Below are 26,851 nucleotides of genomic sequence, written 5' to 3'. Positions count from 1 at the left end.
TTTGCCGCAAGAGTGTTCGAGCATAACCGAGGTAAAATGTCTCCCATTCACAATGAAACCTCGAATCTGATGTATCATCTCATTTTAATTATCCTAATTCCATCCCATTGTTTATAAACTTCAATTCATGATTTTATTTGATACTCAATGAAAGAAGATAAAAAGTTAAATCTATTTTTTAATTGTCATACTGTCTTCTTTAAACTCAATTAATGAATAATCTTTTACCCAGTTGTATCAGTCTTTTTAAAATAGCCTATATATTGACAAAAAGAAAATCGATTGCTCGAAAACGAAATCTCAAATGAAATAACTTTAGTTTTAGAAATAATTCTAATTTTTATTTAGTTTTACCTCTGCAGATGTACTATTCTTTCTGAAACATTCTGTATATATAGACAAAAGGAAGTCGATAATCAATTGTTCCAGAGAAAATTATTCGAATTACAGTCCTCCGACCAAAACGAATAGCGTACCTTCACTATTCTGGAGTTCGTCGACTTCACCTTGAAATTCCGAGAAAACTCGTAACGTCCGGTGGTCATTACAAAGCTGGTATTGTTTCAAACGGGACAAGTGTCGTCGAGGTTCTGTCTAGAGATTAGGGTAGGCCTGAGCCGTTCGAGAAACGCCACGGGATCCCGGAAACCATATGGTCGAGTGCCTTGAGAGACTGCTCTTTTCTGAACATCTGCCCCGTATGCACACGATTCTTTGTTTACAATCTCTGTCGGCTATCGATGGAACCTTCTGTCGCATAATATACGATTCACTACCATGATTTTACGCTCATTTTAGTAGGCGACAAAAAGATTTGTAGACACTTAAAAATAACGTGGAAAAATTTTGGGAATGTTGTGAAATGAAATGCATAACATGAATAACGTAAGTACAAACAAACTAAAGATGTTACTATTATAGTTTCTAAAATATATGTTTCTGATATGTCTGGTAATAAATGTATCAGCAACTTCAACGGTGACACTCCTGGCTTAAGTCACGCAAAAATGACAGTAGATGTTACGAAACACCTAATTTCAACGTCTTTAATGCATATAATAATATCATTATTATTAATGCACATTATATTATCTAATACATATAAAAATTACCATCATACCAACCATAAAAAAATCCCAATACTCTGCGTAATATAAAATGCATATATAAAAAATAATGTTTTCTAACTTTCTGTATATACAACGCATCAATCCCTTTCTAAGAAATAAATAATGAATATATGAGAGCAAAAGTGTACTAACTTTAATATTTAATAAACTCGATAATTCCTGTCGCTGTCTGAGACAAATAGGAACACAGAATATTCAGTGCTGCAATACAATATGTAATATTTATAAATTATAATAACCTATTAATTGGTTCTTAATAGATTAATATTACTACAGTTTAGCAGAATAAATTGACGTTATAAACTCTCATTTACAGAAAAAACATAGATTTTCATTTTTGTTGTCGAGTATCAAATGCATCATGTAAAAATACATATAATCAAATCGAGAACCGTTCAGAAATCTGAGCGCAACGTCCGAGCGAAACCCTTGTCCAAACGAGATAAAAAGAGATGGAAATGGAGATGATGCAAAGCAGAGAAGAAAGATCACAGCGGGAAGAATGTGCGAGAAAGAAAGAGAGAAAAGAATGAGTTGGGCGTGCACGTGGTCTCGCATCTGCTTCTCCACCGAGTGACCCCGCGGCTGACCCGTTCCAAGTACCAATAATTAACTCGGTTCGTGCGCCAAATGCACACGAGCGCACACGGGGCCAAACGCTTGCGTCATAGCCCGGGAGAGGGCAGCGTTCCCATGAAAGAAAGGCCTGCGCATACTTGTGCAGTTATGCGCGACAAAGGGCCATGAAACGAACGCACAAAAGGTGCTCGATGGGCCTCCGAACACGGCCAGACGTGTTCGCCGAGGGAATCGATCAAGATTGCGGTTAGGTTTTGCGGTGTATTCCATTCGGCAATGTATGCCGTTCGAAATAATTAGCTCTGTTCGCCCTCGGAGAGAATTGCTTTATTACTCTTCCAGACATTTGTTATTTAGAGCAATTCTAATCTATTGGATCTGATTAATATGCTTTTACCAATTATTCTGTTATTTTAACTATTAGTATTAAAGATGTATATTGCAAATTGAGATAGTAGAAGATCTGTACTTGAGGTTACTTATACCTATTATTTTATAAATTGGCAACTAAATAATAATAATTTTTAAGATTTATTATACACATAGTTGGTTACTAGTTCCACTAACTAGTCAGGTTCTTATGTGATAAAGTATGGAAAAAGATATATTTCTGAGAAATTCAGAACATCTCTCGCCTCCAGACTTACAGCTCTCTCGCCTTAAGTACGAGTGAGATATAGATATCTGATAAATTTGTTTATTTTATATTTACGTTTAACAGCATTCATAGGCTGCAATACTAAATTTCTAATTTCAAAAATGTAGTAGAGGTATATAGATATGTGTTGAAGTTAAATTTAACTGAAATCGTAGGTTGTAATGATTCTAAATATTTCACATTGGTCACATAGAAACGAATGTGCCGAAGTCCTTGCATACTTTTCGAAGCACTTGTACGAAGGAGCGGCACTTCTGGAGATTTCTCTCTCTGCACACCTCTATTTCTTGCTCACACTGGCTTCGTATTCGCAGCACGATAGTCGAGAGTCGCGCAACGAGAATTTTTAATACAGCCACAGCCGCGAGTATAATTAATTCCCAGCCATGAGCAGTTCGTGACCGAAGCTTGACCACAGCTTACACTTTCGTTACAGTAGAGATTTATTATAGTTGAGGTAACCAACAGAAAAAAGCTGAATCGAATGCGCTATGAATTATCGTTCGCTTTTTTCATTTCTTATTATTGTTTTCTTTCTGAGTATTTCTCTGTAATATAAATTTTTTCAAAACGTGATTTCATTTAAAATGTTTATTCTTTACTTGCTATTAATTTTAACTTGATTTTTTACTTGCTTTCTGTATTCGATAATGCTAGCTTTGCGGCATAAGCTGTATATACGTTATAATGAATATATTATCTCAGTAAATACACACTTGCTAATTATGTTTGCATGTACTAAGTGCAAAAAGTAAATGAATATACTTCCTAGGAATAGTAAATATTTTTATACTCAGTCAATATTATTGCAAAAATCTCATATATGTAAATATATGTAGTGTAATATATTGCGTAGTTGGTACATATATACAAAGCATAAATTATATGCTCCGACTATAACACTATTTTATATGTATATATATATATATCTGCTTATATTAGTAAATGTTGTATATATAGAGAATACATGCAGCTTGTAATAATATTTCAGAATATTTTTATGATAGCGATTAAATAACGTAGAGTTCCCTATAACCTGAATTGCACAATATAAATGCGGGCTAGCAAATAGTACGAATGACTCACCAGTCTTGTTGCTATTGTTCCCGAAAGAATGCAGTTTCTTCCAGCCTTTCCAACCCTTTTTCCAGATCATAGCCGCTTTCGTTTTACGCTGTCCGCCCGCTAATTCCGGAGTGCTAGTCTTGCCCATTCCCCTCCTCAACGATCCCAGCCCCGACCTGAACAAACAACAATCAACATTCTTAGATCCCTTTCTTCTTCCTTAGTTTTTTTCTTCTTTAGGTTCACTGATTTTAGGATTACTTAGAATTAGAATTGTACGAGGTGTGTACAAAGAGTTCGTGGACCCATTTTTTATTAATGGTGGCAATGTTTTTTATACACTTCTTGAGTGCAAGATAATAGAGAAACTTCTATTCTGTGTAGTTGATTCATGATCACTTCCTTTTCAATACAGGTAAAGTATGTATAAAATATTATAAGATATACACTTTATTACATGTAATTGAATAACATTTATTTACAATTCTCTAGGAGAAATTAGTTGCAAGTAAATATCAATAAAATGATCTACATGAAAATTTCTATGCATTAAATCCTTTCTCTACTCTAGAATACTTTGTAATATCCCAATGAACTACAGAAACAATTAAAAATACCTGAAACAGTTTATCTTCAACATGATTGTACAACACTTGAGTTCCCTCATAAATACATAAATGAATTCTTCAATAATCCATCTTTGAATCATATGAAATCCTAAAAAAGGATTCTAGCATGAATATAAATAAAAAGGAATAATAAAGAAGCAAGTCACGAAAAGAATGAAGTAAAATAAATTATAGAAAGTTTGTATACAGTGCTCCACAAAATTGTCCACCCACACCAGGTACATACACGTTATTACAATATGTCTCTATCAACCTGTAACTTGCACTGGAGCTTCCACTGAAGCCGCTGTCCATGTCACAGCCAACAGGCGAAAGGAGGTCGTCGGTGGGACTGACCGAGGATAACAGTTCCTCTGTGGACGCCCCTCGTTGGTCCTGTGGCTCGTCCTCGTCGTTGTTATCGGCTACGGTAGGCATCAACATCGCCTCCACGCTCAAATTCAATTCCCCGAGTACTCGACGATGCCGTGACTGAACTCGTCGTACCTCTTCCGCCACTAGGGATCTTCTCGAACCATGCAACGCTCGGTGACATTGTCTGCTAATGAATTCGAGTTCTCCATTAGTATTTACATACGTTTCCCTCTTGCATATACAATGTGAAATCATATAAAGCGATTGTTTGGATGACCGATAATCGTTCAGCAATGATTCATAGTTATTAAAGTAATTGATATTAAGAGGATTCCTCAAAGTTCACGTGATATATTTCAATTATTGCAACGTTATTTTGACTACATATATAAAATATAATTTAACTACTTTTGTTTCTTATTTAATTATTAATATTAATAAATACAATATTAATTATAGAATATTATGAATATTATTAATTATATTCAATATCGATACAAATCTTTAGAACTTTCAAATTTATCACTGTAAGACTTTCAAGAATTGTTTTTCCAAATTTTCCAAAACTTATTGATACTTCCAGATACAGTAATGTTAATTTAATTTTCAAGATAATTCACAAGAAAGAAAATTAGATCTAGCAAAAATAAATTAGAAAGATATATTTTTTCGATTTATTCTTGCTATACCCATACATTGTCTATAGATTTATATTATATTAAGCTTCTAACATTAAGTATGAATAAATGAAACTTGACTTTATTTATTTATTTATTTTTGAGAAACGAAAGAATATATATATATACAGAGTGAGGTCAGTATTCGACCATATGTTTCGGAGCGTACCATTATGACAAACGGTGTTAGACACTCGTAACCATAAACTCGGGGTTGTTTTCTTATTGTTTGCGACTTTAATCGTTAAGTCTGATGGCATCCGGTGCAGGGAATTCGTCGAATCGGGCCAAGTGGTCGAGCAGGAGGAGAAGCTCGTTGTCCACTTGAACCTCGCGTTCAACTCGCGCCAGTTGAAGTTCACTTTGCATCGAGGCGAATGAACGTGCGTATTCATCATCGTTTAGATTGAATGAAACGTAATTCTACCGCGACTATCATCATCGGCGTTCCTATCGACCGTACGAAGCTCGCGTGCTTCGGGTCTTTTTCCCTTGAAAGCTAACACCGTCTTCCTGTCATGGAATAATATCCATCGTCGTTAAAGTAGTAGATATTATAAATGGAAAAATCGATCGACTCTGCACTGAATTCAATATTCAAGATTTAACTTAATTATTCGCCAGAAGTCTGGTTATTTATTTTGCTATTAAGCACCCTTTATTGTTGAGAATGTTTATTGGAAACTATTGGCCCTAAAGATTACTTAATCAATAAATTTTCTTGGAAAGTGGAAATTGGTCGATTTTGGTGAACTAAATTTTTAGTTTCTATCCTTAGTAAGATTCTAATATATATTGTTATATATGAAGACTACAAATGCATAAGAATCTTACTTGTAAATACTCGAATGGAAAATAGTCGTTACAATGAATGTCTAAAATTCATCTTTTAAATCATCTTTTATCAGAATCATCTTTTATCAGAATCATCTTTTATCAGAATCATCTTTTAAAGAATCATTATATGAACTGTTCTCTAGGTAATGGAAACCCGCCCAAAGGATGTTATCCGATAAACCATCAGAAAAAAGTCGCTAAAGAAACCGGTTGACTTGAACGACGGGTAAAACTCTGCTCTTCCCATATTAACTTTCAATTAAAGTCTCATAACATAACATAAATCCGATACTTATCTAACGCATGCCATTATTACGAATATTATGTCTTTTTTGTTTTCAATCGATCGCGTTCTCACGCGCTACTGTTACTCTCTGTTAATTTCAAGGTTATAACAAATTCTTCCTTAAATTGCCAAAGAGAAACTCTAGCTTGATTTCCTCCATGCTCGTGCACGTTATATTTTGGCTCGAAAGGTATTATTTACGAATAATTAAGTTTTATGATGAATTTCTCACTTGATTTCCGATATCTCCTCGTAAATATTCTCCTCTGTCCCGTATCGCGTCATGTATGTGTGTCTCTTGAACGAATCTGCGCGCAATTGTTGCTGTTGTTGTGGCTGCACACGATTCAGGCCAACTTCCGCCGGATATGTACCATGCAGCCGACTCGGTCCAGGTTCGAAGTAAGCATATGAATAATCCTGAAGGGGATGCTGATGAGCAGAACTCGCCATCGGTGACGCTACCGGTACAGGATCCACCAATCCAGGGCAGGCCATCTGAAAGAACGGGAAACAATATTAGTTGTTATAGTAATCGTATGGAATAATGTAATTTTGTAGTGGTAAATTGAGGTTTAAAGAATGGAATTATACTTTTAATAATTTTCCAATTTTTTAATTCTTAATAATTTAAATTCTGTAATTTCCTAATTCTTAATAATCTTAATTTTGTAACTTTTCAATTTTTAGCAATTTTATAAATTTATTTAATTTTAGTAACTTAGTGATAGTAAATTGTTAAAATTTCGTATATATATGTAATTGGTTTAATTATCTATTTAACACAGAATCACTCTTGTATAATTGAATACTAGAAATCATCGAGCACGTGATCGCGTTATAGATTATTACGTGCACAACTAATTTATACATACGTATGCAATGGACGATGCCAAGTGGTATATTAAATTAAGTGATCATGGTTGGAATTTTAATAAAATGATGACTAATATCCTTCATATTATTAGTATTAAAACTCTTATATTAAACTGAATATTAAACATAATTTCTTAAAATAATTAAAAATTCAAATAATTACAATTTCTAATTTCTGTAGCAAACAATAAGGTTATGTATCATCTTTGAGATTCGTAGTTGGTAAATGTATAATACTTAATATATATTAATTACATCTAGATACTCTAATTCCGATTCAAAGCAATGGCAAGACTGATTCTATATACAGGTTAGAATTATACACGCATTCGAATTCACATTAGATCGCATTAGAATTGTGCGTACGACATAAGCTGTATAAGGTTTAACATTGCATGCTGAAAATTATACCTGGCTGTGAGGCGGTGGATAAGGTGGAGGTGGTGGAAACTCCAGGTTGACTCTTCGCGGTGACGGGACACCTGACGCCATTCCTGGTCCCCCTAAAGACGAAGCCATGATGCATCGTTCTGATTATCGTTCAATTAATGCGCCTCTTTTTCATCGTTCTTTCACTTTTTCTGGAAAAATCATACCATCTACCATTATTACTCATTTTTGTTCATTGCATCTTCAAAATATATTTGCTTTCTCTTCACATATTCGATTTGTAGCTCCTGGAAAAATAACTTAACTCGTTCTGCGATCAAAAAAGCCTTATCCTATATACGACCACTGGAATTCACAATAAAAATCAAGAATAACCGAATCACTTGAGTGTTCTAAATTGGGAACTAAGTCTCGTTGACGCCATACTGTTCTAACCTAAAATTCCTAGTTTCGTACAAACTTCATTTCGTGTGTGTCATTAAATCACAATACATTTAACGTAAGGAAGTATTAAATCTTAATCCCTAACTATTATAATATTTTTAAATCATACGTGACTTACTATAGTTTAGACTACGTCAAGTTAAGCTGAGTCAATTTTAGAATCTAGGTTAAGTTACTTTACTTTATTTTACGTAACAAAATCCATCAATGATACTCATTACGTAAAACAGAAGATATAAATGAAATTCATATTAAATAACCTAGCTCAAACCTAACCTAAATTGTTAATTAATCGCTTAAGATAATCCAACATTACTAACTTCAAATTAGACTTATAATCCTATTATCTTAACATATATATTTCGTAACCTTATTAATACGTTGCATATAATAAGCACGTTCCCTAGTCGCCTTGTATCTTGGATCCTCGCTTTCATCGCGAATCGTCTTTTCACATGTTTCACACGAACGCACGCTCGCGTGTCTGGCGAAAGAAAACGCGACAGAGCATAATCGCAGGAAAAAGCAATGTCGATCGACGACACACTCGATCCCTTCAAAGAAATTCAGCGACGCGTGCAACATAATCCTGTATATGTGTATATACGTACGTGTTCTTTGAACTTCGTAAATGATCTACAGTCTACACGATTTTCACCGAGAAACGTATCATTATTCTCCTGTACTTGAATAACGTGCCGGACGCTCTTCACAAACAAGAGAATCGGGTCATTAAAATAATTTTGAAGACCCTCCTGAAATTTTTTCTATATCGTGTCTGTTGAAGCACGAAGAAGACAAGAAATAAAAGTTTCGACTTACATAAAGAATTAAAGATAAAAGCTACGAAGTGGTTTCTGTAGAAAAGAAATTTTAACTTCGACTCGGCAACTTCGTTTCACAGATAAAAGTTGCAAAAGGCTTGTTCATCGAGGAAGCGAGAAATTTTAATACTCGAACTTACTTCTATGTGGATAAGGGATGAAAGTTGTAGGAGTACTTTCTTTTCGCAAGAAATGGAATTTCCAAGAAGATATTTGGGTAAGTTAACTTTGTAAACGGAAGTTTTCCGCGCGACATCTAGGCGAGAGACGAAATTAAAGGAAGGAGCGAAGTCGTGTGTTAAACGCGCGATAAGATCGTGCCTGATGTCTCCTACTGGCAGCGAAAGAAAAAAGAAGACACAGGTGTGGGACGTGATGTGCCGTAAGAACTCGACGATTGAGATTCAAAACGCAGCATATAATTCGCTAACACCCTACACACGCAACGTCGTGTAATAATGTACGTTGGGTGTGAGATCCAGCTAACAAGATAAACGTGTGTTATTTGCGACGCTCGCGTACATTTTTCCCTGCGTATTACGATAATAATGATAGAAATTAGACGATTTATCATCGGCAATGATATACGATAATAACAATTACACGTTGTTGGGAAAAATGTACTCACGAAGATTTTGACATCCGTTGGATCGTGGAAACCATTTTGAAATTCAAGAATTTGTCCAAGTCTCCGCAAGATAAAACCGTTGAATTATTGGGTTGGTAACTAAGTGATTGCGGATTTTGTCAATACCACTTAATGACAAAATCCACAATCACTTAGTTGCCAACACAATATATCGAAATTAAAAAGTTTGTTTACCAATAAATCTCTGTAACGCAAGAGTATATAGTGAAAAGTTATGAAAATCTAAGAATTTCCCATGAAATTACTAATAAACTAACTAATTTTAGTTTGCTTTTAAACTAATAAGAAAACAGTGGAAATCTATATTCAATCATGTGTATATATATGAATCACGTTTATCGATAAAAAATAATAAATCTTGTCTAATGTAAAAATCATTTTAAATGAAACACCTACAACCGTATTAATTTCGTTTCCGTAGAAACAATATTAATACGGTTGTAGGTGTTTCATTTAAATGTTTTATTTAATTAATATTCGAATTACGTAGAATGTGTAAAGGAATGTAGCTGCCAGAACGAAGAAAATAGGGGCACACACAAATAGGGTCTTGCATGATAAACGATTGGTGTCTATCTTCACCTGCCCACTTGACGTTAATGCAGTCAATTACCAGGCAAAGTGATTTGGCTGAAGTCATAATTCTTTTTTGATCAAGTACGTCAATCGAAATTATTGGCACTAAAATGCCGGTAACGCGTACGTACAGAATAAGGAACGCTATTGTTTATTATCATATTCTAATCGTTTATTTCATAAAGAATTAAATGTTATATGAGGTATTAAAAAATAAAAAATTTTCAAAACGCGGAATTGATGAATTTGATTTCTGAGTGATACATAAATCATGCTTCTTCCCACGTTTTTTTGTTTGGTTGATGGACGCGAACGCACTGATGTTGCGCATACATATTACGATCGTTGTCATAGCAACGTGATCTATTGGAAATTTTATAAATTTCAATATATTCAATAAACAAGAATTCAATAAAGAATAGCTTTAACAGAAAATTGTTTCTAAATGTTAAGAATTAAATGTTGTAATTTAGGTATAATAATATAAGTAACAATTATAAAGAATTGAGTATGTAACAGAGATAATGTCCCAATTATTAACCAACATAATACGTCGGTTACGATCTCTAACATAATACTCAAATAATTCTTAAGTTAACTTTGTAGGATCAAATTTAATGATGAAAAAATCAAATTATACGAATATATTATTTCCTCAAACATTTCCTCCCACAGCAGCAATAACTATATATAACAGACTAATTTCATAAAGGAATTCGCCGCATCCGCCTTAGGTTGCCCAAGTTGATGAACCATTTGCCTTAATTACGTAGTCCATACAATTACCTCGAGACTTATGACGGCTTTAAACGTCTCTTCAGACTGTTTACGATAAACTGCGATTTCATTTGAATTTATTCTGTCGATAAAGATAGAATTCTATCTAGTAAATATTTATGATAACGTCTACATGATTTGTATTTATGATGTCAAATATTGAATATCAACTATCAACATTTTCATTCAATATTCCGCATTCTCCGTTATACGTAGTCAGTTTACTCGCATTGTTTACCTGAGCGAATCGATGGAAGATGATAAATAAAATATTTAAATAAAGTTCTTTACACAATTATATCATCGTCAATGTTTAGATATAATTATACAGGACACATGAAATATATTAAATATTCTAATTCTATAGAATTTATTCTGGTAGTTAATTTCAATGTAACAAAAAGTAATTTTAAAAGAATTTTATAAAAAGGACTGATACATTTGTATATAATATAGTAATACGTATACTACAAACACATCCTATATATTTTCAATTTTATCGTCATTGTCATGTCAATATCACCGAGGTCGCTTCCTAAGGCATACATCACTCAACGCGATCAAACGCACAAGGTTCTCCGTACTGAAATATCATTTCCGTTATATCGTGTCTCGACCATGAATATACGCATACTTTCAGCGGTCGTCGGTATTTTTGGACAGCATCCAACAACTACCAAGACGATGCGGGAAGAAGGACCCATCGATGACGTCGATTTCCCTGATTTTAACTAACTATTAAATACCCAAAATACATACTTTGCGATCGCTACTAACGACATCCACGCAGTGGCATTTGAAGGAAACACGTTTCTAAAATCCCTCTGTCGGAAAGGTTCTTTACGTGTCACGCCGGCTTTTCGTCCGGGGTTCTATTTCGTTTCATCCCGAATTAAGCTGAAAGAGGGGCTTCTCAAAGTCAAAGCGTGTCCAATTTGGTTGAACCTGGCTCTCGGACATGCGTCCGCACTCAATTATTCGCTTCTATACTAGTAGATTATTCCCTTGAATTATTTGGAGAAACGGAGAAAAAAGATTTAGCGGAACTACTTCTATTGGGATAAAAGTTTCGTGTTTGATTAAATGAATTGTCGATTCAATCCACTTATCTAAATTCCTATTATATGGTACAAATCATAGGTAGGAGATAGAAAGGATTAATTAACTATTATATATACGGTCCATTCAGGAGCTACATTGTATAAATGTATAAATTGAAAAGAAAATAGATGAATTAAAAAAAGATTTAATATAATGTTGGATGTTTTTAAATTGGACACTAATCACACACCTTGAACTTTCTTGCGCAATTGAGTTAATATTACTGATGAAATTATATAAGTTATAAATTACTACTATTAATAAAATACCCTTACGTAACTCTAACGAGTTTAATAATGAAACGAATGAAATTTTTCAAATTAACTTTAGAGGTTATAATTCTGTCCGGTTGTAATGAGTTTAATAATAATAAGAATGAAATTATCCGAGTCAATTTTATATATTATAGGTTACTTGATCGTATGATTTTGACTTTATTGATATTTGTTTTCCTACTTGATGGAAATTTATAAAATTGTAAAAGAAAAATTCATAATCTATGGTTTACTTGTCAATTCACCACTATTATTATTTGATGAATTATTGTGCAAGAGGACTGACGTAATAAAATTGAGAAGTTTATGAAAAGTGTCCACTATATGAATTCCAGTTCCGTGAACTGTTTGTCCTACCATAAGTTCAAATAAATAGAATTCTACAATAATAACAACAAGGATTTTCGTTTTTAGCGTGACCGTGTGTCGATATCTCTAAGAACGATAACTATCTTCATAGACCCGTAACGTTTCTCACGATCTATCACACGAAGTAATGGTATTTCGAAATGGGAACATGATACCTATTGGTTCAAAGATTATGAATCAAAGCCGATACACCGCGACGCACAGTCCGCGAACAGACACACACGTTTGATCAGGATTGAGAAACTTGTTCGAAAGAAACATTATCGATTTGACAAGTAATTTGGCAATTTAATAGGATTAAAGAAAAACTCGCTGAAAGTTAACATCTTTTTGCAAGAAGTCTTTTTGGTTTAAGAAGTTAATTGAAACGATCAGGTCAGTTAATACATGATGATACCGCGCAGAAACGTATCGAAGAAACGTATTACAAAAAAGCATGGAGATTATGCCGAAACTCTGTTTATTCGGATGCATCGGAAGACATGGCAATTCGAATAACTGGATAGATCTTATAATAAATTTTCTAGCTGTCGCCCCTTTATTTTTTTAGAACTGTGTTATTACATTACTTCAGGGAATCCACATTTGTTTTTATTAATTTCGATAGTAGGAGCTAAGGTTCAAAAAGTTGAAGTTGAGCACACTGTGAATTTTATCTATTCTATGAATCGTCTGGGTATCACAGATTTCAACTGTTCCTTGTATTCGACGTACACGCAAATTGTTCTGAACACAAACAAATAATTATATATGTATCAAGAGTTTTAAGACTTGCCGAGCCTTATAAAGGTTTAAGGAATAAAATCATGTTCAAAGTAATTCAAACTTCAGAAATATTTGAACACTTGTCACAGAAAACATTTATGTACAATGATAACTATGTCTCCTCACACTACTAGTATGTTGTATAACATATAACGCATTCATAAAAAGTTTCTATAAGTATTTAAATAATTTCGTAAGCTACCGTATATATTAGAAGCGACTGAATGTGTTTCATTAATACTAAACATAAACTTATTAAAATAAACGAAATCCTACTGTTACTCGAAAAGAAGATATATACGCAAGATAACAACATTGGCACACTTACCTTGCGGAAAAGTGATGTACGCTGAAAAGGCGATCCTCTGGTTAAGTTATTATTGACCGTTGTGAATCCATTTGAAATCCGGAAAAAAGGGGTCGAGCGACCGTATCACAGGAGTAAACACACTCGCGGGGCAAAGATCGGGCCACACACAGTCAGAAAACACAGGGAGAACCATTCGTTCGCGCCTCGTGCTTAGATAGTTTTGCGTTCGCTCATTGTTGAATGTGGCCAAGCACGCCCCCTTGAGAGACCGGTCGACCGAGGAATGGAGTAGAGAAAGGAGCGACAAAGAGCGAGAGATAGACGGAGATAGTGAGAAAAACAGAAAGAGAGGATCGCAAAGAGAAGATAGGGACAGGAGGATGGTCGAAGGGAATGCAAGATGAAAGGGAGCGAGAGAGTACGAGGCGGCGACACCAAACCAAAGAAAGTGCGTCGACTGCACGGATTTCTTAAACCATGAACACTTAAATACACTCGATTCATTTATTCGAACGAATCGATAATCACTCGTCGATTGTACAAACTTAAGGTTTCAGATGAGCCAAAGGACACACAGCCACATCGGTGTGACAATCAGTGGACGATTACTGCGATTACGATCCCATGAGGCGCGTTTTACAATTAGTTTTCCAGGGACGAAGATCAACGAATGATACCGATTTCATACGAAATTTGTTTCTTCTGTCGGTAAACACTGCTCATGGAAAGATATATGTACTTATGTACACTCACATGCCGGGTGATTCGTTCTGTGCGTTTCCTTGGCTACCGTGATCCAGTATCGATCGACGGTTCTCACGCGCGCTTTAAAAACACCCTCGTTACGATCACGGTGATGTATATAATCTAGATGTACTTTATGTTTTATTTTCATATAAAACTTCTAACGAAACACAGTAGTAAACACACGCGTTAACAAACTTTCACAATGTGAACGTTTCACGAATCTCTCCAGGCCAACACACAAAGCGTTCCTCCTTGGTCGCGGCCCGGCCTCTACTGAGAAACAAGTACGCCAGGGGGCAGTCACGAGCAAGCGGTTCTCGAATCGCTGGGAGCTTGAAAACCGTCTTCAGAAATCCCCGGTGCATGTACGGTTTCGTGGATGTACGAGACCCGAACGAGCAAGCAGACCAAGTACAATCCACCCGCTCGCCTCGCTACTCGGACCCGAGACGACGACGACGTTCCATTGTTTCGTTGTCTCCTGGCTCGGGAGCGTGGCACACAGACAGATACGGCTGCGGTAGCGCACGTGCACGCCCGCTCAATACACGCTAATCTCTACACACGTACGAGCAGGTTAGGGGCACATACACATGGACGCACACTCGCAGCTATAAACCGACTATATACCGACCGACCAGTCACGCACGATCTCTCGTTCGTGTATGAATGCCGTAGTCCGGTTACCACCGGACCCGAACCCATCACGAACACACGCCTAACTCATACCTGCATGTATATGCTCTCACACACAAGCTGTTCGCTCGCTCACGAACGAAAAACCTATCACAGGTCTTTGAAGTACCGATGAAAATTTATTGTACGCCCTTCTTGCCACTTGCTCTTTTCTCCTCGACTTTGCAGTCATTTCGGCCAATTTCACGTCCATGGAAGGGTATTTACTGCTAGCAGTTTAACACCGGGGACTCCAACGAAGGGAGGACAGAAAAGGGAAGTAGAATGCGAAGAGAAATGGTTGAATGGGTGTGAGAGAGACGAATATATAAAGGGAACTTAAGTGGGTGGGAGCTAAGAGCTAGGTGGAATACGATGGAAGGGGAAGATGATGTCGAGCAACCGAACTTGACCCTCCGTGGATCTGCATTTTCGTTGGTTTGCTTAGCCGACAGAGGATCTTGAGTTTTTAATCGTCTGGGAAAATTATCGTTCGCTCGACTGGAAAAAGAACGTATACAAGCATGAGATTTATTATTGTAATTTTAAAAATGTCATTTCTTTGAAATTATGAAGATTGCTGGTTATGTCATATATTCTATTTATTGTTGAATCACTTTTTGTCTTAACTTTGTAACTTGAAATATACGCATGTATATGTATGCTAATTAAGATCTTTTCATACTTTTATGATAAAAAATTAGATAGTTTACTTACAAAACTTTGTAACAGAGTATAAGTAAGAATACGATTACAAAAATAGTACGTATGGCATACTTTGATCAATTTAAACAAATTGTGCAAAATAAAACGGATATTTGAAATTCCTTCCTTGATGTGTTAATGCCAACGCAACGTCTATCTATGTATTTTCTTTGTGTTCTAACGAAAGGAATGCCGTGCCAGCGCTCCGTTATGAGCTTCTAGATATGTACATTGAATACGCATCAAGGAATTTGTTCTTGCTAGAACCGTGAACTACATAATGCTTTTTACCTACAACCTATATTGAATGATTTATCGCAACCAGTCAACTATGCAACCTTCTATAAAATGATAACAGTAAAACTGAACTGCTAATCTGCATGTTAACCAGAAAATGAGAAAGGTGAATTTTTAATTAAATTAATTGTACAGGATCACTTATGTTACATATTTCCTGTAGTTAAATATGTTCTCCTTCAGAAGAATTTTGTAATATGGTGCGTAAAAAGCGCACGCATATCTGTATATTTCAATTTGACTCTTCTTAAATACGCGTTTCGAGTATGCGATTTTTATTTATATTCATTTGGAAAATAATAATTTTTTAATTATACACATTTTAAAATGCATAAATGAATTTGTTAATCAACTATACCAATCGTGGAATCAGTTATTTTAATATAATTATTTATATTTTTATATAAATTTTCGTAAATTTGTTTAGATTCCGCTGAAAATAAAAGAATCATAATCTTCTGACTACGTGTCCAAGATCACGTTCGAGAAGAAACCATAATATAATGCTTGACAAATGAGCACGAAAGAAGTTTTGATAAACGTAACCTGAAGCGGATCTGATAACGACTCATCGCGTTTAGGAAGCTAATAGCGAACCTAGCACGACAACAAAAAGCGTTTAAACACGCATTCATTTTTTCCATTAGCACGTTTTACCATCCCATATTCTGAGTCAGTGCTGTCCACGAGCTGCCCTATAGTTTACGGGACTTCTCCCATTTTTTATACTTTATATTCCTTACTTAGATACTAGAACTCGATACTGTATTGCACAAACATACTGTTTACCGATGTTCTTTATGAAATTCAAGTCTAAAGAAGAGAAAAAAAGTAGATAAGGAACATAAAAGGTAAATAAAGGGAGGAAGGAAAAGGGGAAGTGGAGAAAAGAGAAAGAGAAGGAAACTTAGGAAAGAAAAATGAGAAACGAGATCGCTACTGCGAAGATAGCGATTGATCTGTCGTTAGAAGTATACATAACATGAAATCCTTTTATAAATATTTTTAATGCAAAGTTTATTTACTTTATTTATTAGTCTTTACGGATTCATGTTACGATATCTTATACAAAAATACATATGTATTATATAAAAAATATTTTGCATTTAATCTACATAACCTAATCCACCCTAACTATCTAATAGATGAGATTAGTGTCCCTCTCTAATGGATAGGTGCTAATTTAGTTTAGAAATAACACTTTATCGCGCATTTCTTTACAATTGTTGCAATCGTATACTTTGTTATCTTTTTCCGTTTATTAATTATATAATGACATGTTTGACAACAAGGTTATGTATATTAATAATGTTAAGAACATTCGTTTGCACTTGTAATTGTTATGAATAGATAAAACGAATATTAGTACATGCCATTGTAAAGTGTGGTAAAATGTGCTAACAGTAAGGTGCTGTGTGATAACTTTAGAAGCGAATAAGCATAAGCATTGAGTGAACTGAAAGCAGGTGCGAAAGCCGGTGATAGTTATGAATGAAGTCTCTCTTTGTTTAGTTATCTTTTGAAGATGTGCTGTCTTATCTGCGATCCTACTTTCTGTAATTATGGTTATCATAAATACATAGGTCCAATGTTTTTTACAAATAATGTTCAAATAAATGTTTACCAAATTCATGTTTCTTATTTTTAATTATTAAATATTCTATAGTATTTGTTACGTCGCGCGAGATGGTCCGTGCGACGTCCCTCACGGTCTGGCCGCCAAGGCCTACACCTCGTTACACTGTTTCGCAATAAACCCAAGAAACCACCATAAACCGAATCTTTTTAGGTTAATTTCTATTCATATAAATATTTTCGGTTTATGGATGGTCCTTAGAACAGTCCTTAGGTTTATTGCACGCTCTTACTAATTACGGAGAAAGCGGATGTTTGTCCAACGAAATAGCAGGTTTTTTCCATGAACAAGGACATCCATGAGCCACATCTGCAGGAGACTTTCTCCTCGTATTTTATTTATTAACATTGGCTATAACCAATGGGCATCGCGGATCGTTACCTTCACTTTTCTATCGAAAAGTGTGAACAACGAATCCTCGTTCTTTGTTCAAAAAGGGCACACCCACACCGAGCTTCTCGGGCAGTCAAGTCTACTGATCTTCAAATCGTCGGGAAAATTGTCCTTCCTATCTTCGGGTAGTCGAGTCAAACTTTGTTCTGGCAGTCAAACATTCGAGTAATCAACTACTGTACTTTCCGTCACGACGAAGTCAATCAATTCCTGTCTACGCAACAAGTGTCGTAAGGTGTTGAAAATATATACATATTATATAACTGTAGACTACAGTTGTATTATAAAACAAACACCCCTATTATCCCACAAGAAATAAGGGGATCGACCTGCTCGTGGTGTCGATTATTATAATCGTAACAGGAATTTACGACTCCCGTTGACGCGTTTCAACGCGATCGCGTTTCCCCGCGACTGGATGAAAAAAACAGTATTATTACTGTAAAAATGGGCATAAATATATATATGTATATCTTTATTTCCGCCTGTCTTCCGGCTTTACGGTGACTTCCAGTTACATATACAAAATAAGTCAGAATAATAAACATGAAACTTACACATAAAGAAATACATATGTAATAGTAAAATAGAACAATAGACAGAAACTTGCTTATAAACAAAAACACGTACATAATAATGATCATAATAATAATCATAACTTAACCTAACCTCTATTATTAGCTATACATACAATTACTTACATCTATCCTTATAATCCAAATTAATATGAAGCTGTACATAAATCTACATATAGATCTATATATAGAATCTATATCTTATATTAAAATACACATTAATACTTTGCACTAATTAAATACGACCACGATATTTATAAAATAACAGCATTAATCTTTCCAATTTATTATTGATAAAAATTTGATTAGATTTAAAATAAAATTTATAGTTTAAATAATTCATAAAAACAAATCAATAGCTATATGTTAAGTTCACAGTCGTCTTACTTACGCAAATTATGATCGGATTGAAGAGGTTATCAAGCAGCGGTAGCGCATCAAACTATTTTTATCATTCAATGAAGAGATTTCTTTGTGCTGCAAGTTCTCTGGATAAATTGATAAACGTCGAAATACATTATTCGATATGTGATATATACCCTTATTAAGTATTTGATTGTAAATTAATAACTTCTCATACATATATACTATATGTTCCAAATGTCAAATATCCTTATTAATGTTATTCCACGTCGAATAAACATGTTATACATTATCGATTTGTTTATAACGAACACAATCTAAAATTATACCAGTTTATCGAAGTTTATCACGTATTCGATGATTTCATAAGTCTGCCACAACTATGGTAAGATAAAATACCTAACTGTGGGAAAGATTTCATTATGTTATACACTCTGGTCGCGTCAACAGCACTGGTTTAAAATAATTGTCAACACAAAATCGTGCACTGATAAGAGTTTCGACAGGCACGCAACGTACAAGTGGATGTTGTAAGTGACAGCCAAAAAAGAATGGGAATAATATATATATAATTTAGAACCGGAACTATAGCGTATTTTATGCATATTTAATAATATATATAGAAATTAGAAATATATATAGAAATTTTACCATTATTTTTAAATAAAATCTGTACTATATTAAATTCGATATATTAAATTATTCGATATTATAACAACTGGAAGTAGTATCTCTTAATACATTAAATTATCATTTTGGTAACTTATAGAAAGAAAGGTGACGTAAAAAAGATGAGTTATTTATATGGCATCTTTTACTTTATAAAAAATTTCTAGTTTCTTTTAGAAAATTTAAAAAAGGAAATCGAAATGCAACGCGAATGGAATCAATTGGCTGTTCGCAAGCACCCACCAAAGATACTTCAAACCAAACTACAGTTACCGATAAAAACTTTAACGAGCCCCGGGCCGACTAATTGTTCGAAGCGAGTTCTTCAATCTCTTCAGAATCAAATTATAGGCCACCTTAATCCGGAAATTTGTCAGGTAATCATTTTTTTTTTTTTTTTGTTTAGGTGCAAAATAGAGGTAGACTGGTCATTATCAGTAACAAAATATGTTTTGTCAATTTCTAGTTGATGGATGAGATTAAGGAAGGTTTGCAATACGTATTTCAAACTAATAATAGACTCACTTTAGCGTTAAGTGTGTCAGGCCATGGCGGTATGGAGGCGTGCTTAACAAATTTACTTGAACCTGGAGAAACTGTGCTCATTGTCCAGCATGGAATGTGGGGTAAAAGAGCGGCTGACATGGCTACTCGAATTGGTGCAAATGTAGGTAATACAGTTTCCAAAGGACCAACATAAAAATTAAAAAATTCACTATTATTTAAATTGAAATGGCGTATGAATTTTAAAATATAGGTAAAACTGATAGAAAAAGAACACACCACTGCTGTTACGTTGAAACAATTGGAAACAGCTTTGCAAATGTACAATCCAGTCGCGGTATTCATGGTACAAGCTGAATCTTCCACTGGTTTAAAACAACCATTAGAAGGGTTTGGCGATCTTGTTCACAAGTAATTTTGCTATTTAAGATATTTTTATATTTGCCATTAGTTTAAGTTGCAGTTTATGGAATGCTATCAGAAGGGAATATAATTAGAAACGTGTTTGTAAAATTAATAGAATAAAATTCTTCCAGATACAATGCTCTTCTTATCGTTGATACTGTTGCATCACTGTGCGGAGAACCGTTCTTTATGGATTCTTGGGGCATCGATGCAGTTTATTCAGGCAGTCAAAAAGTTCTCGGCGCCCCTCCAGGATTAGCACCTATTTCGTTTAGTCCACGAGCTGAGTAGGTATCGCAGTTTCCTTTTATAACACTCAAACCGCAACTCTCACATAGGAAACACCCATGAAGATGGTCTAAGAATTGGGACTTTTAATGATCTCCTGTGAATATCAATTCAATCCGTGATGTCATCACGGTGACTCGCGCTCTCACGTAACCCATTCGATCCTTCTGTGATTCATAACCGCAGATAGCTCCAGTGAATTCTTATTCAATGATAGTCTGACGCCTTTTGAATTAAATAGGACATCGGTATTGTCTTTCAAGGCTCATCCATTAAGAAGAAACCCACTTCTATAATAAAAAGTTACTTCTGTCCATTTACTAATTTTTTCACTTCTTTTTCTAAATCTGTCAACGAGGTTACGTTCGCCTCGATTATTAACGCATAAACTCGTTGCGCACATTTGCTCTCATCTTAGTATCAATTTTCTATTATTATTACTAATTTCCGGCCATTACTCTTAATTGCTTGCTATTAATTTTCCACACACTCGACTATTACGAGGCGGCAAATGTTTCCGGCAATTTCATGACTTACACTCTTCCTTTGTTGCAATAGGAAGAAATTGTTTCAAAGGAAGACCAAGCCTATGTCCTATTACTTGGATATGACCCTTCTTGGAAATTATTGGAAGTGTTTTGGGAACGAGAATCGTCTGTATCATCACACCATAAGCGCTACGCTTATTTATGGTCTTCGCGAAGCGTTGGCGGAAATCGCTGAGGAGGGCCTGCAAGCATCTTGGATCAGACACGCTGGCGCAGCTGCCAGATTAAGGAAGGGTCTTGAATTACGGGGTCTTCGATCTTATGTGAAAATTCCACAGTATCAATTATCTACGGTTATCTTGATAGAACTGCCACCTGGCGTCGATGATAGAATCATTGTACAACGTTGCATGCAAAAGTAAGTACCTTTTATAAATTCTAATCAACTTATTGTAATTTTTTCATAGATTGTAAAATTAAAATACTTACCATGCAATTGAGTATTTTGTATATTGAGTATATTGTAGTTGTAAAATAAAAATTTGAGTCATTTAAGATCATTATGGTTTCTATAGATACAAAGTGGAAATCAGCAGAGGTTTAGAATCGACTGAAGGAAAAATTTTGCGAATTGGATTGCTAGGGATTAATGCTACACCTAACAAGGTCGACCTTATTTTGCGTGCACTGGATGATGCTTTGAAATACGTGTCACTATCGAAGCTATAGAACCAATAAAGGAAAGTTACTATTACGTCTCCTTGGATTGTGAATTCGAGGTATCCATCACGTTCGATTATTGTGTATAATAACTACTAGTGTATTATACGTTTTAAATCTCTATTGTATTCTCTGTATCAAACATAACGTAAGTTTTAACTAATTTATTAAACTTACTTAATTACTTGCAATTTTTTTATATTATACTGGAAATTATTTTTAATGTAACAAGGATTTATTAGAAATGCACAGACAAAGCTAAGACGGACATGTTATTCTGAATATTACTATCTATATCATATGAGGCTTTGCAACTCTCATTTTCACCGCTGTTTGACTGGTTCAAGCACAATAGGCGCCTTACTAACACTAATGTTAAATGCATGTAATCAGTAATTAATAACACAGATGCACAAACAAGACTCAATCAAATGTATTTGTTTATTAATGGAAATACTGAAATCGGCATACAATTACCTCTAATATAATTATTTACTTATGTTCAGTTATACGTTTTATTGCATTAATTAGCAATATCAACAATTGTTTACACGCGTCTCTCTCATTCTCACATTTGCTTTCGTTCTCTCTCTGACTTGTTTTCGTCGAATAATAATACACGTACACATATAATCATGTACCTGCAATGCAATTACAACAAGCTAGTCGAAATAACAAATGATTCTAGCGGATTAACAATTAATTACGATTTAATTGACAATCGTTTTGGCATAGTACAAAATATCACCATCTTTTAAATATACAGGATTAACGATTCGTATTAACAAATGAACAATTCCAACTGATCGTGTACCATATTTAAATTGAACTTTCAAAAAATAGATTTTTGGTTTTATCAACAATATTTTACACTTAATTTACTATGAGATGTATTGTCTGAATGTACTGTCCATCCACTAGACAGATTCCGTACTGATCGCTTCGATTGTTAATTAAAACTTCTTAAGGCACTATAAAAACGCGTTGTCTCCGCGATTCTTACATAATAATTTACATACATTTACAAATTGACATTGTCGCGTGACATTCATCTAAGAAATGTATATATCTATAGATTTATATACTCGATTATTCATCTATACAATCATACATCGAATATAATATGCTTCGCCGTTTATTCAATTTATTAATTTCGGTATTGATTGTAATAAAGCTCGATTATTTAATACGGATGGCAAAAAAATCGGCATGTTTCGATTAATTAACAAAATAAGAAAAAAGAAATAATGCGAGCTTAATGTATTCTCAGGACGATACAGTATTACGATACAGGACGAGTACAGATGATTTTAAATAATTGTGAAAATAATATTTATATATAATGGCAATAATAATAAAATAGAATAAAATAATGTTAATGTTAATAATAATAAGCATCATTGATATTGTCGAAAAGTTTGATGAGGCATGAAGATTCTATATAATTATATATAAATATTATTAATAATAAAGAATAGTCGCAATATTAATAGCTCGTTTATAGTAGTCGTCGTGATTCTCATTACATATATATATATATATATATATATGTAATATATATATAATATATATATATAATATATATATATATGTAATATATATATAATATATATATATAATATATATATATATGTAATATATATATATATATATATATATATATATATATATATATATATATATATATATACGATACATATATACTACGATATATATATATACGATACTATATATACATATATATGTATATATATACGCCTATGTACAAAAAACATTGACAATCGATCACCGTTAAGGGCTTTATAATCAATTAAATATATGTACGTTAACAATTATTAAGGCATGGATAGTCTCGAATGTTCACAAAGTTTCTCACATATCAAACGCTCCAAATCTGTTCGGTATCAGGCTACATTACCGTTCAGCTGTCGTAGCACCAAGAAAGGTGGTGTTCGTGTCGCACGGAGTAACTTCTAATCGTTCCCACTGGATCAAGACTGCCATTTACCCTCTAAAAATTGTTCTACGTATATCTACCTTACAATGAGAGCCGCATTGAACGAATAGAATTCTGAAAGAAATATTCTAGTATCTGTCCATCGTGAAATATTTTCATATTTTGTAAAAATATTGTGAATTATAAGAACAAAAATCTAGTTTGTTATAAAATAGACATCTTTTTTACAATTGAGTTAATTTAGATTATTATAGGAAAAAATATATATTGTTCCAGCAGAATTTGGATAACATTTGTATGGACAGTTCACTTTTTTATTTTTTAAATATTCGAAATCGTTGAATATTCTGACAAATATTAGCTAAATTATATTTTGTTAATTTTTTATGTGAAAGATACATTTGAAATTAGCAAATTATCATAGTATTGACAAAATATTTGTTTATCACAAGTAGTAAAACAAGCTCGTTTTTTATGGATATATTCGACAATTACAAGTAAATATAAACGAGTGTATTAAAAACGTAGAAATTGTTAAATGGAACTCTCTTTGTAATACATGTTGCACCTTTCATTGTATTATCTTGAACCTGTTGACCATGTAAAGCGGTAGACACTCTCCTGGTGTGCACGCTCTATTGGAAAAAGTGCTGTATCAAAAGTGTTGAGAGTAAGCAGGTCTGCCAGCTGCCGGGGCTACGCATAAAACCGCTACCCGTGTTTTCATCTCGTCTTTCATTAGCGATCGGATCACCGCTCGTTTTCCGCAAGCTTGCCCAAATGAACACACCAGACGCTTAGACTAGATCATAAAGAAATGCAGAAGAACGACAAATCCGTGACTAGTGCGTCACAATGCAGATTAAAGGTAATATAGTGAAAAAGTTCGGACATACATAATTTAAAAAAATTGAGATTATCTATATAAAATAGATCGAAATTATCAGAACTTCTATACTTCACTATATTTTTCATTGTGTTCTTTAAATGTTCGTCTTTGCTCGCTTCTAATTTGCGAAATTTCCGCCTGAACGGTGAACCACTCGCATGTACGAAATACCAAAATGTTACAAAACTGGACAAAATTGTTTCTTTCACGTCTTGTTGTTTATGTTCTTGAATAACATAAAGAAGAAAAAATGGTTTCATGTAAACTGCCAAGCAAAATTGATCGAAATTACGAGAATGATAGGTTAGGATCGTTATACAATTTTTACAAATACCCCTTCTCCCTCTATATCGCATGGTATCTTTTTCTATTCGATTACGAATGTCCTATCTTTTTATAAACGCTTTCATCAATCGACATACGCATAAAAAAACTGACGCAGTTCTACGCATTCATTCAAATAACAAGCACTCTTGTATGTTTAAAGATGACGACTCTTAATTTTATCCTTACCTAACTCCGATTTTTCAAATTCTCTGTAGCACATACACAGACTTTGAATCGAGATTATAGCCGCGATCCTCCACATTTTATTTAAAATTCATTATCGAATAATTTAGAGAACCTAACAATAAATACGCTTATAAGTTACAAGAGAAGCCATTTCTATGAGATTACAGGCCGACTCATTTAAGGTGTCGCATTCGATTAATATTTAACAATAATAATCGCGATTAGTGAATATAGTGTTGATAGTAGCGGTGAATATTTAATAAAATAATAGCAATATTATTTATACTATTAAAAATAGTAATAGAAATATTAATAATGATCATAATGACGAACATGATAATGTAGAACAAATTTTCGGAGACGATGAATACGATGAATCGCAAACGATAAGATGAACGATGATGAAACAATGGTGATACGAAGTTGATGAAAATGAACAATGATCTATAATATTAACGACATTGATATCACCGTTAATAGTAGTGATGATGATGATGATGATGATGATAATAATAATAATAAAAATAATAATAATAATAATAATAATAATAATAATAATAATAATAATAATAATAATAATAATAATCCGTAGCAGTAATAAATTGCGTGGAGCTAATACAGTGTGATATAAACCTTAGCGTGTTTTTGCGCTATAATGATAACTGATGCCACCATCGGAGGTTCTTCAGTCTTCTTTGGTTGCTGGGTAACTCGATGAGGTTGGTGGGTACAGTAGGGCTCTGCACTTGCCGCCACGACTTTAAACTCTCTCCAGAAGCCAACTTTCTTTTAAAAAATAAATGTAGCGAAATGAGGAGAGAGAGATTCTTCGATTGCTCTGATTACAATAAAATAATAATGAAAATAACTCTCTCCAGAAATCAGAGCAGCAGACCGGAAACGAGCTCGCGTCCCGCCAAAATGCGAACCAGGAGATGAAATGAAAGGTAACGTACACCGGATAGAACCATTTTGGAATAGAGGAGTCTGAGAGTAACATATGTGAATTGATAAGAGTGAGTATAGCTTTAAAAAAGGTGCAGCAGGTTTTAAAAAGTAAGAAGTCTTCGCAGACTTTGCAGAAAAAGAAGAGATAGGCTTCGCAACTAAAACAAATAATACGGCAGAGAATAAAAAATTCCTTGAAATAATCTTGATCGAGAGATTAAAATTTGGAAATCAAATAATTAAAAGCTCTCTCCAGATTTGTTTTTTTCTTCATTTTCGAATCTCTCTTTCTCTTCTTCTAGCTTTTTCTTCCAATACACCCGTCATACTATATAGTATACATACACATATGTACATATGTATGTATACGAATATAAACGTGTGCATAGCATACGTACGTGTATGCGAGAGGTCACTCGAAGATAGAGAGCAGTTGGCTTCCGGTCCGTTGGTCCGTTGATGAGAGCCAATTGATTAATAAAAGTCTGGTTGTGGGTGCTGCAAGGGA

The 26,851-nt window shown here is 34.1% G+C and overlaps 2 protein-coding genes across 4 annotated transcripts in view; one reads left to right on the top strand and one right to left on the bottom strand.

Moving 5' to 3' along the window:
• LOC132916866 (rho guanine nucleotide exchange factor 10) overlaps window positions 1-14,258 on the bottom strand; it is a 47,074-nt gene extending 32,816 nt beyond the window's left edge. The window contains exons 1-5 of one of the 3 annotated variants that reach the window (XM_060977252.1): window positions 13,590-14,258; window positions 7,503-7,672; window positions 6,448-6,713; window positions 4,315-4,602; window positions 3,454-3,608 (exon numbers count right to left, since the gene is read on the bottom strand). In XM_060977252.1, the coding sequence (XP_060833235.1) occupies window positions 3,454-3,608; window positions 4,315-4,602; window positions 6,448-6,713; window positions 7,503-7,610 (817 nt within the window). In that variant the 5' untranslated portion in view covers window positions 7,611-7,672; window positions 13,590-14,258. Of the gene's footprint in view, window positions 1-3,453; window positions 3,609-4,314; window positions 4,603-6,447; window positions 6,714-7,502; window positions 7,673-8,305; window positions 8,326-13,589 lie in introns of those variants that run through there. The other 2 variants (XM_060977255.1, XM_060977254.1) reach the window with 2 other exon arrangements.
• Window positions 14,259-19,363: 5,105 nt separating this feature from the next.
• On the top strand, window positions 19,364-22,298 carry LOC132916857 (alanine--glyoxylate aminotransferase). The gene is made up of 7 exons (XM_060977237.1): window positions 19,364-19,492; window positions 19,799-20,008; window positions 20,098-20,298; window positions 20,389-20,546; window positions 20,672-20,827; window positions 21,387-21,734; window positions 21,892-22,298. The coding sequence occupies exons 2-7, from the start codon at window positions 19,832-19,834 to the stop codon at window positions 22,043-22,045; spliced, it is 1,194 nt and encodes a 397-aa protein (XP_060833220.1). The 5' UTR covers window positions 19,364-19,492; window positions 19,799-19,831; the 3' UTR covers window positions 22,046-22,298.
• Window positions 22,299-26,851: the final 4,553 nt, after the last annotated feature.

This window comes from Bombus pascuorum, chromosome 2, assembly GCF_905332965.1.
Source record: "Bombus pascuorum chromosome 2, iyBomPasc1.1, whole genome shotgun sequence".
NCBI lineage: Eukaryota > Metazoa > Arthropoda > Insecta > Hymenoptera > Apidae > Bombus > Bombus pascuorum.
Note: the sequence above shows the minus strand (reverse complement) of the source record. Positions and strands in the feature narration are given on the sequence as shown.